The sequence below is a fragment of the Lolium perenne genome, chromosome 1 (genome assembly GCF_019359855.2).
Source record: "Lolium perenne isolate Kyuss_39 chromosome 1, Kyuss_2.0, whole genome shotgun sequence".
NCBI lineage: Eukaryota > Viridiplantae > Streptophyta > Magnoliopsida > Poales > Poaceae > Lolium > Lolium perenne.
Genome location: NC_067244.2, coordinates 43241076 through 43259808, shown reverse-complemented (window position 1 = coordinate 43259808; position 18733 = coordinate 43241076). Strand labels below are relative to the sequence as shown.

At 46.3% G+C, this 18733-nt stretch overlaps 1 protein-coding gene across 1 annotated transcript; it reads left to right on the top strand.

The window, feature by feature from the left end:
* The first annotated feature begins 12822 nt into the window (after positions 1 to 12822).
* On the top strand, positions 12823 to 14004 carry LOC127335680 (protein SRC2-like). Its single transcript, XM_051362419.2, has one exon. The coding sequence runs from the start codon at positions 13067 to 13069 to the stop codon at positions 13859 to 13861; it is 795 nt and encodes a 264-aa protein (XP_051218379.1). The 5' UTR covers positions 12823 to 13066; the 3' UTR covers positions 13862 to 14004.
* Positions 14005 to 18733: the final 4729 nt, after the last annotated feature.

The window sequence follows — 18733 nt, the reverse complement described above, 5'->3', positions numbered from 1 at the left end:
CTCCTCATTATGCTTCATTGTCGGATCTTGTGAGCTGCCTAACATGATCAAGATCATCTATCTGTAATGCTATATGTTGTGTTTGTTGGGATCCGATGGATAGAGAATACTATGTTATGTTGATTATCAATTTATATCTATGTGTTGTTTATGATCTTGCATGCTCTCCGTTATTAGTAGAGGCTCTGGCCAAGTTGATGCTAGTAACTCCAAGAGGGAGTATTTATGCTCGATAGTGGGTTCATGTCTCCGTGAATCTGGGGGAGTGACAAGAACCCCTAAGGTTATGGATGTGCTGTTGCCACTAGGGATAAAACATTGATGCTATGTCCGAGGATGTAGTTATTGATTACATTACGCGCAATACTTAATGCAATTGTCTGTTGTTAGCAACTTAATACTGGAGGGGGTTCGGATGATAACCTGAAGGTGGACTTTTTAGGCATAGATGCATGTTGGATAGCGGTCTATGTACTTTGTCGTAATGCCCAATTAAATCTCACAATACTCATCATATCATGTATGTGCATGGTCATGCCCTCTCTATTTGTCAATTGCCCAACTGTAATTTGTTCACCCAACATGCTATTTATCTTATGGGAGAGACACCACTAGTGAACTGTGGACCCCGGTCCATTCCTTACATCTGAAATACACCCATCACTGCCAATTGTTCTACTGTTTTCTGCAAACAATCATCATCCACACTATACATCTAATCCTTTGTTACAACAAGCCGGTGAGATTGACAACCTCACTGTTTCGTTGGGGCAAAGTACTTGGTTTGTGTTGTGCAGGTTCCACGTTGGCGCCGGAATCCCTGGTGTTGCGCCGCACTACATCTCGCCGCCATCAACCTTCAACGTGCTTCTTGGCTCCTACTGGTTCGATTAAACCTTGGTTTCATACTGAGGGAAAACTTGCCGCTGTACGCATCACACCTTCCTCTTGGGGTTCCCAACGGACGCGTGTTGTACGCGTATCAACGATCATCACGATTGTCATCATATCGATCATCTCGTCGATCGGAATATCCGGCGGCTACCATGTTGGTATCGTCGTATCCGCGATCTTTCCTCTTCTTGCGGCGATCTCTTCGATTACCCGAGTCGTGCTTTGGCTGATCGTCATCTTCGTCATCACTGCGCGGTCGAGGTTTTCTTACATGATCTTCTCCATCAGCCCAACTATTGGTGATCTCCATCAACTTGGTGATAGTATTTGCCTTCTTTCGACCAAGTTCTTCAATATATGATTCCCGTCGGATGCCATCACTGAAAGCATCGATTTCTATGTCGACGGAAACACCTTCGGCATCGTTCAATAGTTTGGTAAAACATCCATTGTACGTGCGCATCGACTCTTTTAGCTTCTGCTGGCAATGACGTAACTCCTCGATTCCGACCGGCCTTTTGTATGTTGCCTGGAAATTTTTGACGAAAGCATCGACCAGATCGAAGATCTGATCGAACCCTTTGGCAAACCTCACAACCATGCTCGTGCCGAATCCTTCAGGTAAAGCTGTAAACACGGCATTGCTTCTATTTGATTTCCTTTGTGCAAGATCACAGTTTGTAAGTAATCATCTATCCAGGATCTCGGCTCCTGCTACCCGTGATATTTAGCAGCATCAGTGGGAGTAGGCTTAAACCTTTTAGGTGGCGTTGTCTCCCGAATCTTATAGCTCAAACAATCAGCTCCTCGCAGTTCGCCGTTGTAATCTTGAGTTTCTTCGGAGTCATCGCTGTCGTATTCTTCTCTTGCGGCTCGTCGTTGTCGAGCTTTATCAATCCTGCTTTGAGTGATATCATCTCGAGCGTCTCTCGAACGATGCCTGGAGCCACTGCCCTGGTGTGTGGACTTCTCCTTTCGAGGAACAAGTTTATCTCTGAGAATCGCAAGACTTTCTAGAGCACCCCAATGAGCTTGTGCCATGGGCCCTTCGGGTGCTGGCTGATGGTTGATTACATAGGCCGCGGGGCTGGCGGTTGCTCCCTCAACGGTTTTTAGTCTCAACATGCCTGCGGTGTCCATGGTCATAAAGGATTTGGACAAGTTCGAAGTTATCTCCCTTGCATCATCTTTCGAAAGTCAAGGCATCCTTGGTCAATGTCTTCCTGAACCTTGGTTGCTCCGAGACGCGCTTGCATGTGAGGCTCTCCGGCGCTCACTAGATTGATCAGCCGCGATCCAGCGTCGATCGAGATTTGCTTGCTCGTTTGACAGCCGCACTCGATTCCTCTCCAAGATAGAATGATATGCGTTAAGAGACCCATCGAAGTTCCGGAAGGAAGCCGAGTATTGTTGGTTATGGCAGCCCGAGCTGCTTCCCACTCTTCTTCTGCAATAGTGTAGTTGTTGTTGTTGTTGCTGGCGCTGTTTTAGGCGTTGCAACGCCTACTGGCATGTGGTGTGCGCTCTCATTCTTCTCCTCCGTCAACCGAATTGAGGATAGCGTAGATCTGATGATGCGCCACTGATACGTCTCCGACGTATCGATAATTTCTTATGTTCCATGCCACATTATTGATGATATCTACATGTTTTATGCACACTTTATGTCATATTCGTGCATTTTCTGGAACTAACCTATTAACAAGATGCCGAAGTGCCAGTTGCTGTTTTCTGCTGTTTTTGGTTTCAGAAATCCTAGTAAAGAAATATTCTCGGAATTGGACGAAATCAACGCCAAGGGTCCTATTTTGCCACGAAGCTTCCAGAAGACCGAAGAGGAGACGAAGTGGGGCCACGAGGTGGCCACACCCTAGGGCGGCGCGGCCCAAGCCCTGGCCGCGCCGACCTATAGTGTGGGCCCCTCGTGTGGCCCCCTGACCTGCCCTTCCGCCTACAAATAGCCTCCGTCGCGAAACCCCCAGTACCGAGAGCCACGATACGGAAAACCTTCCAGAGACGCCGCCGCCGCCAATCCCATCTCGGGGGATTCAGGAGATCGCCTCCGGCACCCTGCCGGAGAGGGGAATCATCTCCCGGAGGACTCTACGCCGCCATGGTCGCCTCCGGAGTGATGTGTGAGTAGTCTACCCCTGGACTATGGGTCCATAGCAGTAGCTAGATGGTTGTCTTCTCCTCATTGTGCTTAATTGTCGGGTCTTGTGAGCTGCCGAACATGATCAAGATCATCTATCTGTAATTCTATATGTTGCGTTTGTTGGGATCCGATGAATAGAGAATACTTATTATGTTGATTATCAATTTATGTCTATGTGTTGTTTATGCTCTTGCATGCTCTCCGTTACTAGTAGATGCTCTGGCCAAGTAGATGCTTGTAACTCCAAGAGGGAGTATTTATGCTTGATAGTGGGTTCATGTCTCCGTGAATCTGGGGAAGTGACAGAAATCTCTAAGATTATGGATGTGCTGTTGCCACTAGGGATAAAACATAGGTGCTATGTTCGAGGATGTAGTTACTGATTACATTACGCGCAATACTTAATGCAATTGTCTGTTGTTAGCAACTTAATACTGGAGGGGGTTCGGATGATAACCTGAAGGTGGACTTTTTAGGCATAGATGCATGCTGGATAGCGGTCTATGTACTTTGTCGTAATGCCCAATTAAATCTCACTATACTCATCATAATATGTATGTGCATGGTCATGCCCTCTTTATTTGTCAATTGCCCAACTGTAATTTGTTCACCCAACATGCTGTTTATCTTATGGGAGAGACACCTCTAGTGAACTGTGGACCCCGGTCCAATTCTCTATACTGAAATACAATCTACTGCAATCTTGTTCTCTTGTTTTCTGCAAACAATCATCATCCACACTATACATCTAATCCTTTGTTACAGCAAGCCGGTGAGATTGACAACCTCGCTGTTTCGTTGGGGCAAAGTACTTGGTTTGTGTTGTGCAGGTTCCACGTTGGCGCTGGAATCCCTGGTTTTGCGCCGCACTACATCTCGCCGCCATCAACCTTCAACGTGCTTCTTGGCTCCTACTGGTTCGATAAACCTTGGTTTCATACTGAGGGAAAACTTGCCGCTGTACGCATCACACCTTCCTCTTGGGGTTCCCAACGGACGCGTGCTGTACGCGTATCAAGCACTTTTTCTGGCGCCGTTGCCGGGGAGATCAAGACACGCTGCAAGGAGAGTCTCCACATCCCAATCTCTTTACTTTGTTTTTGTCTTGCTTAGTTTTATTTACTACTTTGTTTACTGCACTAAATCAAAATACAAAAAAATTAGTTGCTAGTTTTACTTTATTTGCTATCTTGTTTGCTATATCAAAAACACAAAAAAATTAGTTACTTGCATTTACTTTATCTAGTTTGTTTTATTTACTGTTGCTAAAATGGGTACTCCTGAAAATACTAAGTTGTGTGACTTCACAACCACAAATAATAATGATTTCTTATGCACACCTATTGCTCCACCCGCTACTACAGCGGAATTCTTTGAAATTAAACCTGCTTTACTAAATCTTGTTATGCGAGAGCAATTTTCTGGTGTTAGTTCTGATGATGCTGCTGCCCATCTCAATAATTTTGTTGAACTATGTGAAATGCAAAAATATAAAGATGTATATGGTGACATTATAAAATTAAAATTGTTCCCTTTCTCATTAAGAGGAAGAGCTAAAGATTGGTTGCTATCTCTGCCTAAGAATAGTATTGATTCATGGACTAAATGCAAGGATGCTTTTATTGGTAGTTATTATCCCCCTGCTAAAATTATATCTTTGAGGAGTAGCATAATGAATTTTAAACAATTAGATACTGAGCATGTTGCACAAGCATGGGAAAGAATGAAATCTTTGGTTAAAAATTGCCCAACTCATGGACTGACTACTTGGATGATCATCCAAACCTTTTATGCAGGACTGAATTTTTCTTCGCGGAACCTATTAGATTCAGCTGCTGGAGGTACCTTTATGTCCATCACTCTTGGTGAAGCAACAAAGCTTCTTGATAATATGATGATCAACTACTTTGAATGGCACACGGAAAGAGCTCCACAAGGTAAGAAGGTAAATTCTGTCGAAGAAACCTCTTCCTTGAGTGATAAGATTGATGCTATTATGTCTATGCTTGTGAATGATAGGACTAATGTTGATCCTAATAATGTTCCGTTAGCTTCATTGGTTGCACAAGAAGAACATGTTGATGTAAACTTCATTAAAAATAATAATTTCAACAACAATGCTTACCGGAACAATTCTACTAACAACTATATGCCATATCCTTATAATAATGGCAACGGCTATGGTAATTCTTATGGGAATTCTTACAACAATAATAGGAATTCACCCCCTGGACTTGAAGCCATGCTTAAAGAATTTATTAGTACACAAACTGCTTTTAACAAATCTGTTGAAGAAAAGCTTGGGAAAATTGATATACTCGCTTCTAAAGTCGATAGTCTTGCTGCTGATGTTGATCTTTTGAAATCGAAAGTTATGCCTCATGAGAATCTTAATAATAAAATTACTACTACAGCAAATGCCATCCAAGTTAGAATTAATGAGAATATAAGATTGATGGCCGAATTGCGTGCTAGGTGGGAAAGAGAAGAAAATGAAAAAGAAGATAATATAGCTAAAGTTTGGACTATTACCACCACTAGCAACGCTAATGCTACACAAGTTGCTGCACCTCCTACTAATAATAACAAAAGAATTGGTGTTAGCAATGTTTCCACTTCTAATGCAAAGCGCGAGAAACTGCCTGAAACTGCTAAAACTGCTGAAACTGCCTGTGATAAAACTGCTGAAATTTTTTCCAACATTGGGGATGATGATCCCATTGCTTTAGATTATAATGGTTTGAATTTTGATGATTGCCACATCTCTGAAGTTATAAAGTTCTTGCAAAAACTTGCAAAAAGTCCTAATGCTAGTGCTATAAATTTGGCTTTCACGCAACATATTACAAATGCTCTCATAAAAGCTAGAGAAGAGAAATTAGAGCGCGAAGCCTCTATTCCTAGAAAGCTAGAGGATGGTTGGGAGCCCATCATTAAGATGAAGGTTAAAGATTTTGATTGTAATGCCTTATGTGATCTTGGTGCAAGTATCTCCGTTATGCCTAAAAAAATCTATAATATGCTTGACTTGCCACCGCTGAAAAATTGTTATTTGGATGTTAATCTTGCTGATCATTCTACAAAGAAACCTTTGGGGAAAGTTGATAATGTTCGCATTACCGTTAACAATAACCTTGTCCCCGTTGATTTTGTTGTCTTGGATATTGAATGCAATGCATCTTGTCCCATTATATTGGGAAGACCTTTTCTTCGAACTGTTGGTGCTATCATTGATATGAAGGAAGGTAATATTAAATATCAATTTCCTCTCAAGAAAGGTATGGAACACTTCCCTAGAAAGAGAATGAAGTTACCTTTTGATTCTATTATTAGAACAAATTATGATGTTGACACTTCGTCTCTTGATAATACTTGATACACACTTTCTGCGCCTAGCTGAAAGGCGTTAAAGAAAAGCGCTTATGGGAGACAACCCATGTGTGTTTTTACTACAGTACTTTATTTTTATTTTGTGTCTTGGAAGTTGTTTACTACTGTAGCAACATCTCCTAATCTTAGTTTAGTGTTTTGTTGTGCCAAGTAAAGTCGTTGATAGAAAAGTTCATACTAGATTTGGATTACTGCGCAGAAACAGATTTCTTTGCTGTCACGAATCTGGGCTGTTTTCTCTGTAGGTAACTCAGAAAATTATGCCAATTTACGTGAGTGATCCTCAGATATGTACGCAACTTTCATTCAATTTGAGAATTTTCATTTGAGCAAGTCTGGTGCCTCAATAAAATTCGTCAATACGAACTGTTCTGTTTTGACAGATTCTGCCTTTTATTTCGCATTGCCAGTTTTGTTATGTTCGATGGATATTTCGATTCCATTGACTTTCAGTAGCTTTGTGCAATGTCCAGAAGTGTTAAGAATGATTATGTCACCTCTGAACATGTATATTTTGATTGTGCACTAACCCTCTAATGAGTTGTTCTAAGTTTGGTGTGGAGGAAGTTTTCAAGGATCAAGAGAGGGAGATGATACAACATGATCAAGGAGAGTGAAAGCTCTAAGCTTGGGGATGTCCCGGTGGTTCACCCCTGCATATATCAAGAAGACTCAAGCGTCTAAGCTTGGGGATGCCCAAGGCATCCCCTTCTTCATCGACAACATTATCAGGTTCCTCCCCTGAAACTATATTTTTATTCCATCACAGCTTATGTGCTTTGCTTGGAGCGTCGGTTTGTTTTTGTTTTTGTTTTGTTTGAATAAAATGGATCCTAGCATTCACCTTGTGGGAGAGAGACACGCTCCGCTGTAGCATATGGACAAGTATGTCCTTAGGCTCTACTCATAATATTCATGGCGAAGTTTCTTCTTCGTTAAATTGTTATATGGTTGGAATTGGAAAATGATACATGTAGTAATTGCTAAAATGTCTTGGGTAATGTGATACTTGGCAATTGTTGTGCTCATGTTTAAGCTCTTGCATCATATGCTTTGCACCCATTAATGAAGAAATACATAGAGCATGCTAAAATTTGGTTTGCATATTTGGTCTCTCTAAAGTCTAGATAATTTCTAGTATTGAGTTTGAACAACAAGGAAGACGGTGTAGAGTCTTATAATGTTTTCAATATGTCTTTTATGTGAGTTTTGCTGCACCGGTTCATCCTTGTGTTTGTTTCAAATAACCTTGCTAGCCTAAACCTTGTATCGAGAGGGAATACTTCTCATGCATCCAAAATCCTTGAGCCAACCACTATGCCATTTTTGTCCACCATACCTACCTACTACATGGTATTTCTCCGCCATTCCAAAGTAAATTGCTTGAGTGCTACCTTTAAATTTCCATTCTCCACCTTTACAATACATAGCTCATGGGACAAATAGCTTAAAAACTATTGTGGTATTGAATATGTACTTATGCACTTTATCTCTTATTAAGTTGCTCGTTGTGCGATAACCATGTTCACTGGGGACGCCATCAACTACTCTTTGTTGAATTTCATGTGAGTTGCTATGCATGTTCGTCTTGTCTGAAGTAAGAGCGATCTACCACCTTATGGTTAGAGCATGCATATTGTTAGAGAAGAACATTGGGCCGCTAACTAAAGCCATGATCCATGGTGGAAGTTTCAGTTTTGGACAATATCCTCAATCTCAAATGAGAAAATTAATTGTTGTTACATGCTTATGCATAAAAGAGGAGTCCATTATCTGTTGTCTATGTTGTCCCGGTATGGATGTCTAAGTTGAGAATAATCAATAGCGAGAAATCCGATGCGAGTTTTCTCCTTAGACCTTTGTACAGGCGGCATAGAGGAACCCCTTTGTGACACTTGGTTAAAACATGTGCATTGCGATGATCCCGGTAGTCCAAGCTAATTAGGACAAGGTGCGGGCACTATTAGTATACTATGCATGAGGCTTGCAACTTGTAAGATATAATTTACATGATACATATGCTTTATTACTACCGTTGACAAAATTGTTTCTTGTTTTCAAAATCAAAGCTCTAGCACAAATATAGCAATTGATGCTTTTCCTCTATGGAGGACCATTCTTTTACTTTTATTGTTGAGTCAGTTCACCTATTTCTCTCCATCTCAAGAAGCAAACACTTGTGTGAACTGTGCATTGATTCCTACATACCTGCATATTGCACTTATTATATTACTCTATGTTGACAATATCCATGAGATATACATGTTACAAGTTGAAAGCAACCGCTAAAACTTAATCTTCCTTTGTGTTGCTTCAATGCTTTTACTATGAATTATTGCTTTATGAGTTAACTCTTATGCAAGACTTATTGATGCTTGTCTTGAAGTACTATTCATGAAAAGTCCTTGCTATATGATTCACTTGTTTACTCATGTCATATACATTGTTTTGATCGCTGCATTCACTACATATGCTTTACAAATAGTATGATCAAGGTTATGATGGCATGTCACTCCAGAAATTATCTTTGTTTATCGTTTACCTGCTCGAGACGAGCAGGAACTAAGCTTGGGGATGCTGATACGTCTCCGACGTATCGATAATTTCTTATGTTCCATGCCACATTATTGATGATATCTACATGTTTTATGCACACTTTATGTCATATTCGTGCATTTTCTGGAACTAACCTATTAACAAGATGCCGAAGTGCCGATTCTTTGTTTCTGCTGTTTTTGGTTTCAGAAATCCTAGTAAAGAAATATTCTCGAAATTGGACGAAATCAACGCCCAGGGTCCTATTTTGCCACGAAGCTTCCAGAAGACCGAAGAGGAGACGAAGTGGGGCCACGAGGTGGCCACACCCTAGGGCGGCGCGGCCCAAGCCCTGGCCGCGCCGACCTGTAGTGTGGGCCCCTCGTGTGGCCCCCTGACCTGCCCTTCCGCCTACAAATAGCCTCCGTCGCGAAACCCCCGATCGAGAGCCACGATACGGAAAACCTTCCGCAGACGCCGCCGCCGCCAATCCCATCTCGGGGGATTCAGAGATCGCCTCCGGCACCCTGCCGGAGAGGGGAATCATCTCCCGGAGGACTCTACGCCGCCATGGTCGCCTCCGGAGTGATGTGTGAGTAGTCTACCCCTGGACTATGGGTCCATAGCAGTAGCTAGATGGTTGTCTTCTCCTCATTGTGCTTAATTGTCGGGTCTTGTGAGCTGCCGAATATGATCAAGATCATCTATCTGTAATTCTATATGTTGCGTTTGTTGGGATCCGATGAATAGAGAATACTTGTTATGTTGATTATCAATTTATGTCTATGTGTTGTTTATGATCTTGCATGCTCTCCGTTACTAGTAGATGCTCTGGCCAAGTAGATGCTTGTAACTCCAAGAGGGAGTATTTATGCTCGATAGTGGGTTCATGTCTCCGTGAATGCGGGAAGTGACAGAAATCTCTAAGATTATGGATGTGCTGTTGCCACTAGGGATAAAACATTGGTGCTATGTTCGAGGATGTAGTTACTGATTACATTACGCGCAATAGTTAATGCAATTGTCTGTTGTTAGCAACTTAATACTGGAGGGGGTTCGGATGATAACCTGAAGGTGGACTTTTTAGGCATAGATGCATGCTGGATAGCGGTCTATGTACTTTGTCGTAATGCCCAATTAAATCTCACTATACTCATCATAATATGTATGTGCATGGTCATGCCCTCTTTATTTGTCAATTGCCCAACTGTAATTTGTTCACCCAACATGCTGTTTATCTTATGGGAGAGACACCTCTAGTGAACTGTGGACCCCGGTCCAATTCTCTATACTGAAATACAATCTACTGCAATACTGTTCTACTGTTTTCTGCAAACAATCATCATCCACACTATACATCTAATCCTTTGTTACAGCAAGCCGGTGAGATTGACAACCTCGCTATTTCGTTGGGGCAAAGTACTTGGTTTGTGTTGTGCAGGTTCCACGTTGGCGCCGAAATCCCTGGTGTTGCGCCGCACTACATCTCGCCGCCATCAACCTTCAACGTGCTTCTTGGCTCCTACTGGTTCGATAAACCTTGGTTTCATACTGAGGGAAAACTTGCCGCTGTACGCATCACACCTTCCTCTTGGGGTTCCCAACGGACGCGTGCTGTACGCGTATCAGCCACCCTCCAAGTGGCTGTCCTGGCGGCTGTCGATACTTTCCTCACCCGAAGAATAATTAGAGCTGCAGACGAACGACGTGTCGTCTGAGCCCAACCCGTGCCTGGTATCGCAGTTTAAGCAGTAATATGAAGTCATATAGGATGACATAAAATCATCGGATCCAACAGACATAGATGATATTGATCGGGGGGGTCGATGGCGGTGAAGAGTTTGTCGATGTAGATAATTCAGTCGATAGATCCACCGGGACCGGAGTCGACGCGGTTGATCCTATCGTTGACGAGGATGAAGTCCTTGCCGAGTTGGAAACGAGCAGATCGGGCAATCGAAGAATGCCTTCGGCGTTGATGCAGTAGTGAACGCTCCCGAATGTCATGTCCAACCCTCCTTGTAGATCCGAAAAGGTCGGACGAGACGAGGTTTTGTGCGGAGTGAACTCGAAGGACCCGAATCGAATCGAGTTCCCCGAGCTTGGCGATGAAGGGGCCGACGACAACGCCGGCGGTGTTGATGAAGTTGCGGATGACATGGCCGAAGTAGCCGATGCCGAGCCTTGTGCCAGCAGGGTTCCCACAGTCGGCGTCAATTGTCGAGGGTGCTCCTTGGCAATGCCCACCTTTTAGGGCTTAGGGTTAACGGAATCCTGCAGGCTGACACGAGACATCGGATACCAAACAAGTGGGGAGAGAGATTTACCCAGGTTCGGGGCCCTCGATGAGGTAAAACCCTTACTTCCTGCTTGTCTGATCTTGATTATCGAAATTATCGGGTTACAATGGGGTAGCCGAAGGCTCTGACTATGAACTCGTCGAGAGGCTAAGATTTTTAATGACCTAGCTCTAGACTTGCGGTGGTTTTGGCTGTAATGATTTGTGTCCCTCGGCAGACCCTCTCCTGGCCCTTATATTGCAGGCCATGTCTCGAGAGTTCTGTCTGGATTCGACTAGGTTACAAAGAATTCTACATCTAAACTTTCCTTGTCTCTTCGTCTTCTTGCCTTGTTCGTCAAGAATCCTTGTTTGGAACCGACATAACGGCCCACCTTGGTCGGTGGATGATCTTCATGGGCCCCTGGTTGGGCCGTAGGAGGTAGCGTAATACTAGTTACCCGAAGGGTAATGCCCACATCAGTGTGTTTCATCCTTTATATGTTGTTTAAGCTTGTTTAGCCCCCTCATGCAGATCACAAGACTAATTAGTCTTGATCCGCCCCATAGAGCTCAACTCATGGCCCTGCTTAGCGTGGAGTATTTGGCTTGTGCGACTATCAGAAGCTCCATCACTAAGATAATGGTTCGAACACCGCTTTGTATCCGGGTGAAAATCTTACCCTAGCTTTTATTGGCCAATCTCTGCAACGATAACTTGTTTTCGCTACCTTGTTGAAGGCGTCGTCTCTTGCCTGGTGTGCTAGACTTCAGTGGTTGTCTCCGCTACCAAGAAGAAAATCCTTGTCCTCGTCATCTTTGGCTAGACATGGCGATGGTGTTGTGACAATGTGGTTCCATTCTTAAAGACATTGATGCGGAAGATGTCGACTTAGTCATAGGTGTTATGTTCATATCTTGTAATGGTTCTTTGTAGTTGTATGTTGGTGACTCTGACCTCGTTGACTTGCATCAACTTTAATAAAAAAAATGGTTGTATACATGAATTTGATGCAGAGACCAGAGGTTCAACCTCCTTTTAGGAAAAATAAAACCATATTATGCATGTCCGCAAAATACTACTCTAGCTGTCCGAATTACTTGTTGCGGATTTGTCTAGACACACATTTATCTAGGTACATTTTAGTGTATAATACATGTAAATCTAAACTAAACTGTGACATCGGATCCATAATAGAGGGAGTATATGGAATTGGACATCACAACTTTTTGCAACATTTTTTATTTCGTCCATTGTGTCAAACACTGTTTGATGATAAATTCAATACTTCAGCAATCCAAATAATTTAAGAATATAAATATTATCATCAGTTTTTTTTTTTGTATTTTGTGCTTTACTTCGAAAGCTTTGCAAATCAGGGAGGATCTAAACTCTCCGGCCACGACTTCTACCCAATCGTTTTCACTGAGCACAGGGTTAACCAAATTTAGAGCATACTCCCATGCTACTAAATTACCGACAGGAACGGCTGACCGCAGAATTAGCAAACATTATAACTAACTTAACTGAACTTAAACAAGGCTATTATTGACCAACCCAGCAGTGGACCGTAGAACTTGCACAAAATTACACCCAAGCCACCAAAATAAACTTGCAATCCAAAGTACGCACCAACACTGTCGTTCCCCATCCTCCTCGGATCATTTCATAGCCTCCAAGAACTACACGTAGCTCACATTTCCGATAATAGAATCATCCATAGCTTCCTCGTCGATCGTCTTCTCTCGGGAAACACGCATTGGCAATACCGGCCGATCGATCGACAGATCGGCACGGGGTCCGGCGAGGCGCGATGGCGTATCGGGTGCTGGAGGTGACGCTGATCTCGGCCAAGGACCTGAAGAAGGTGACGGTGTTCTCCAAGATGCGGGTGTACGCGGTGGCGTCCATCTCCGGCGGCGACCCGCGCACGCCGACGCACCGGACGCACTCGGACCGGCACGGCGGGCGGAACCCCATGTGGCACGCGCCGCTGCGGTTCCCAATACCGATCGCCGCCGACCCCCGCGGGCTCGCACTGCACGTGCTCCTCCGCTCCGAGCGCTCCTTCGGCGACCGCGACGTCGGCGAGGTGCTCGTCCCCGTCCAGGACCTTTTCGCCGCAGCGCCTCCCGCCGGCGAGCATCGCCACCTCAGCTACCAGGTGCGACGCCCCATGAGCGGCCGGAAGCGCGGGGTGCTCCACATCTCCTACAGCCTCACGGACGCGCCGGCGGTAGGGCAGGGGGACGCGCGGTGCGCGCAGCAGCTGACAGCGGCGGCGACGAAGGGCGGTGTCGCGGATGCAGTGACCGTGTACCCACCGTCGTACCAGCAGCAGGCTGTACCGCCGCCGTACGGGTACCAGCACCACTCTTACGGGTACGGCTCGTCGTACGGCTACGGCCACGCCGCCGCCGCTCCGTATGGATACGGCGCGCCGTCCGCCGCGCCGGCGAGGCACGACGACAGCAGCGGCGGAGGGGTGACGTCCGGGTTCGGGATGGGGCTCCTGGGCGCGGCGGTCGGCGGGATGATGCTCGGCATCGGCGAGGGCGTCGGGGACATGATCGCCGACGCGGAGATGGGCATGGATGGCTGCTGCTGATCTGCATGCATGCATGCATAGACATCGCTCATCGATAGAGACGTACTCGTACGTGTAATTAAGCAACCGATGTGTGTTGGAATGCATAGTGATTTCCTTCTTGCGCAGTTTGTAAACGAACGAAATGGTTGACGCATTTGACACTGGTCGATTTCATGTTGTCGTTCTGCTAGGAGTTTTCCGATCCTATAAATAAAGAGCTGTATTGCTTTTTTTTTTAAACAGGAGAGGTCCCGAAGGACCTAGAGCTTCATTGCAATACCAGCGGTGGGTGGAGTTACATTTTACATAAAGGGTCATGAAGAAAAGAGAAATTACAACTCGACCAATTTTTTTTGCACTAAGGACCTTTGACCGGTAAAAGAAAACGCGATCCAGGCCAGCTCCAGATCCACCACCGTCGAACTCGCCGGAGCCAACCTCCATGCCGCCGGGGACTGAACCACTTGGGGCATGGAGGCGGGAGCTAACTCCAACGAAGCTATTGAGCCTCTGTCTAGATGATTGGAGGTTGAAGAAGGCCTGAGGCCGACGAATAAGCGCCGTCTCAGGATGGAGGGGCCGCCCTACGGCCAAGGAAAACGGCGACAGTGGCGCCGTGGTGAACCTCCAAGGGTGGAGGGGCTGCCCTTCAGCCATAAGATACGGCGATAGCGGCGCCTTAAGAAGCCTCCGACGAGAAGCCTGCAAACTCCCCTGTTGCGGACCCGGTGAGCAGGCACGAACAACAGACGACTCAACCTCTCCTCTGTCACCACCACGATGACGAGAGAGGAGGGAGTCACCACTGCACCGGCTGCCGCCAGATCCACCCGACCTCCACATCGTCGATGCCGGAGACAAAGCCCAGTGGAGCTTCTCCCCCTCGCCTCCACGGCCGTCTAGGAGAAACTCCACCGATCTACAGCCCTCAACCCGGCGCCCCTCCTCCTCGCCGCCACGGCCGGCCAGGAAGAGCTCCGCTTTAAAGATCTCGCGCATCTGGATGTGGTAGACGACCATTGCTTTATTCAAGGAGAGTGTGGTCTCCTTCTCCGCCGCCAGCTCCGACCGGAGGAGCACAAGCAGCAGAGAAAGACACCCTACGAAGCTCTGGATGTGGCCGCCATGATCCCAAGATATGCTCCGACTACCAGGCATAGAGCCCAAAACAAACCTACTACTAGTCCTATCTACACCGGCGCCCCTCCTAGCCCAGCTCCGACCGGCTAATCCGGCGGAGAGGGCATCGGAGAGGCCCGAGCGGCGGAGAGAGCCACTCAGGTACTGTTCACGTGTGAGAGCAGAGAGGGGGGAAATGAGCCCCGCAGCTTTATTGCTTTCAGGAAATCTGGTTCGAGGTACGCGGCCAAAGTTGGCCAGAGCTGAGTAAATGACAAAAAACTACTGCTGTAAGAGCATGCCTAACAGACCCCTTAAAAGGGCCAAACCTGTATAATAACCACCGAAATATGAGTTTGGGCTCTACACGACCGTCTAGCAGGCTCCGTAAAAATGCCCCCCGCGTCGATTTTTGCCGGTTTCGATTACGGGGCGGGTCTTCGCCCCTACTTGTGCGGGTTGGGAGCGGGAATAGCGGGAGAAACTAGTATCACATTTCAGCCAACGCGCGCGGACATTTCAGTTTCCCCACCCGTTTTCCCCGCGCGGCCGCCACAGCCAGCCGCGCGCCACCGCTGGAAACCTTCAGATCCGACCCCTCCGCCGCCTGTCGAGCCGCGCCGCGTCCACGCCCACCGCACCCCCGCCGAAGCTCCGTGTTCCTCCACGCGCGCCGCCGCACCCCCGCCGCGGTCTTCTCCTCCGTTCCTCGGCACGCGCCGCCGCACCCCCGCCGGTGAGTATTCCGCCACGTTCCTCTTCGTTTTCGCCGATACAATGGACATGTTTGGATGCTGATCTATGCTTCACCGTGGTAGATGGCTTCAGAGGATGTGCATATGGCGGATTTGGAGGATTCGTCGACCGATTGGTCCTCGTCGGATTCCGACGATTCTAACCTCGATGAGGTGCTGAACAACGACGAGACGAAGATGATGCTGCTCCTATTCGGCATGAAGCAAATGGAGGATCACGCCAAGCTGTTGGATCAGAGGAAAGGATCCACCATGGGGCGTATATGCATTCGGCGGAACCGCGCACTCGGCCATGAACAACTGATGCAAGATTATTTTGGCGAGGTACCGACCTATCCTCCCTGCCTCTTCCGTAGAAGGTATCGAATGCGTAGGACTTTGTTCGAGAGAATTGTTAAAGATTGCGAGGCAAATTGCGATTACTTCAAGCAAAGAAGGAACGCTGCCCAAGTCATGGGATTTAGCCCATATCAGAAAATATCTGCCGCCATGAGGGTGATTGCATACGGTATACCAGCAGATTATGACGATTATTGTGTGATTTAAAACTTTTATTCAATGTGAATGTTGTGTTGGTTCTAATATTCAATTTGTCAAAAACCCTGTTTTGAGGGGTCGGCAACTCGTCCGAGCTAGCAAAACTGAAAGATCGAGATGTCGCCTAGAGGGGGGGGGGGGGGGTGAATAGGCAATTACAAACTCTTGCGGATTTGTCTTGTAAGAATGCGGAATTAAACTATCGTTTAGTTTACAAGCACAAACCCTAAATATGCTAAGCTCAACTAAGTGTAACAATAGCAACTCGAGCTACGCAAGATAGGCACAAGATATATGTAGTACAAGTGATAGCAAGATATATGTACTTCAAGCACGATGGCTATCACAAGGAAAGAGAGCTCGGGTATAGAAATAACCGAGGCACGCGGAGATGAGGATGTATTCCCGTGTTCCCTTCCTTTGCAAGAAGGTACGTCACGTTTGGAGGAATGGAGGTCCCACGAAAGATTCCCCGCGCCACGAAGGCTCACCCTATTCTCCGAACCACACCCACGAAGGATAATGACCCTTTCCTTATGGTTAGCTTTTCCTCCGCTCTGGAGATGGCAAGCTCCACAACCACTTCACAAGCTCCACGAAGGAGAAGCCCGGGCCTCTTCACAATCTTCTTGAAGAGATCACCGGAGCACCAATCACCAAGCCAACTAGGAGGTCTCCCTCCAAGAGTAACAAGCTCACGGTCTCTCACTCGAACTAATCGTGGTAGAGAGCTCAACACTATGCAATGATGCAAAGCAAGAACACTAGAGGTGTTCAAGTCCTTCACACTCAAATCCCACCAAAGCAACGAATGCTAGGATGAGATTGGAGAGGAGGAACAAAGGGGAAAGTCAACCAAAGACTCCAAGATCTAGATCCCAAGAGATTCCCTCACTTAGAGAAGAAATGGATTGGTGGAAGTGTAGATCTAGATCTCCTCTCTCAAATCCTCAAGAATGAGCAAGAATGGTTGGAGGAATCAAAGGGGAGAGCAAGTTCTTCAAATGCAACAATGGAGGAGAGAGAATGGGAAGAACTATCTCAGCCCAAGGTGGAAGAAGGGCTATTTATAGCCCAAGAGCAAATATAACCGTTGGGGAAAAGTTGGGCTGAGTCAACCGTCGAGGAGGCCGGTCAACCGGGCCTGGGGCCTGATGCGTGTGGTTGACACGTCCGTTGGGAACCCCAAGAGGAAGGTGTGATGCGCACAGCGGCAAGTTTCCCTCAGTAAGAAACCAAGGTTTAATCGAACCAGTAGGAGTCAAGAAGCACGTTGAAGGTTGATGGTGGCGGGATGTAGTGCGGCGCAACACCAGAGATTCCGGCGCCAACGTGGAACCTGCACAACACAACCAAAGTACTTTGCCCCAACGAAACAGTGAGGTTGTCAATCTCACCGGCTTGCTGTAACAAAGGATTAACCGTATTGTGTGGAAGATGATTGTTTGCAGAAAATAGTAGAACAAGTATTGCAGTAGATTGTATTTCAGTATAGAGAATTGGACCGGGGTCCACAGTTCACTAGAGGTGTCTCTCCCATAAGATAAACAGCATGTTGGGTGAACAAATTACAGTTGGGCAATTGACAAATAAAGAGGGCATGACCATGCACATACATATTATGATGAGTATAGTGAGATTTAATTGGGCATTACGACAAAGTACATAGACCGCCATCCAGCATGCATCTATGCCTAAAAAGTCCACCTTCAGGTTATCATCCGAACCCCCTCCAGTATTAAGTTGCTAACAACAGACAATTGCATTAAGTATTGCGCGTAATGTAACTAGTAACTACATCCTTGAACATAGCACTAATGTTTTATCCCTAGTGGCAACAACACATCCACAACCTTAGAACTTTCTGTCACTGTCCCAGATATCAATGGAGGCATGAACCCACTATCGAGCATAAATACTCTCTCTTGGAGTTACAAGCATCTACTTGGCCAGAGCATCTACTAGTAACGGAGAGCATGCAAGATCATAAACAACACATAGACATAACTTTGATAATCAACATAACAAGTATTCTCTATTCATCGGATCCCAACAAACGCAACATATAGAATTACAGATAGATGATCTTGATCATGTTAGGCAGCTCACAAGATCCGACAATGAAGCACAATGGGGAGAAGACAACCATCTAGCTACTGCTATGGACCCATAGTCCAGGGGTAGACTACTCACACATCACTCCGGAGGCGACCATGGCGGCGTAGAGTCCTCCGGGAGATGATTCCCCTCTCCGGCAGGGTGCCGGAGGCGATCTCCTGGATCCCCCGAGATGGGATCGGCGGCGGCGGCGTCTCTGGAAGGTTTTCCGTATCGTGGCTCTCGGTACTGGGGGTTTCGCAACGGAGGCTTTAAGTAGGCGGAAGGGCAGGTCAGGAGGCGGCACGAGGGCCCCACACCACAGGGCCGCGCGGTCAAGGGGGGGGCCACGCCGCCCTAGGGTGTGGCCCCCTCGTGGCCC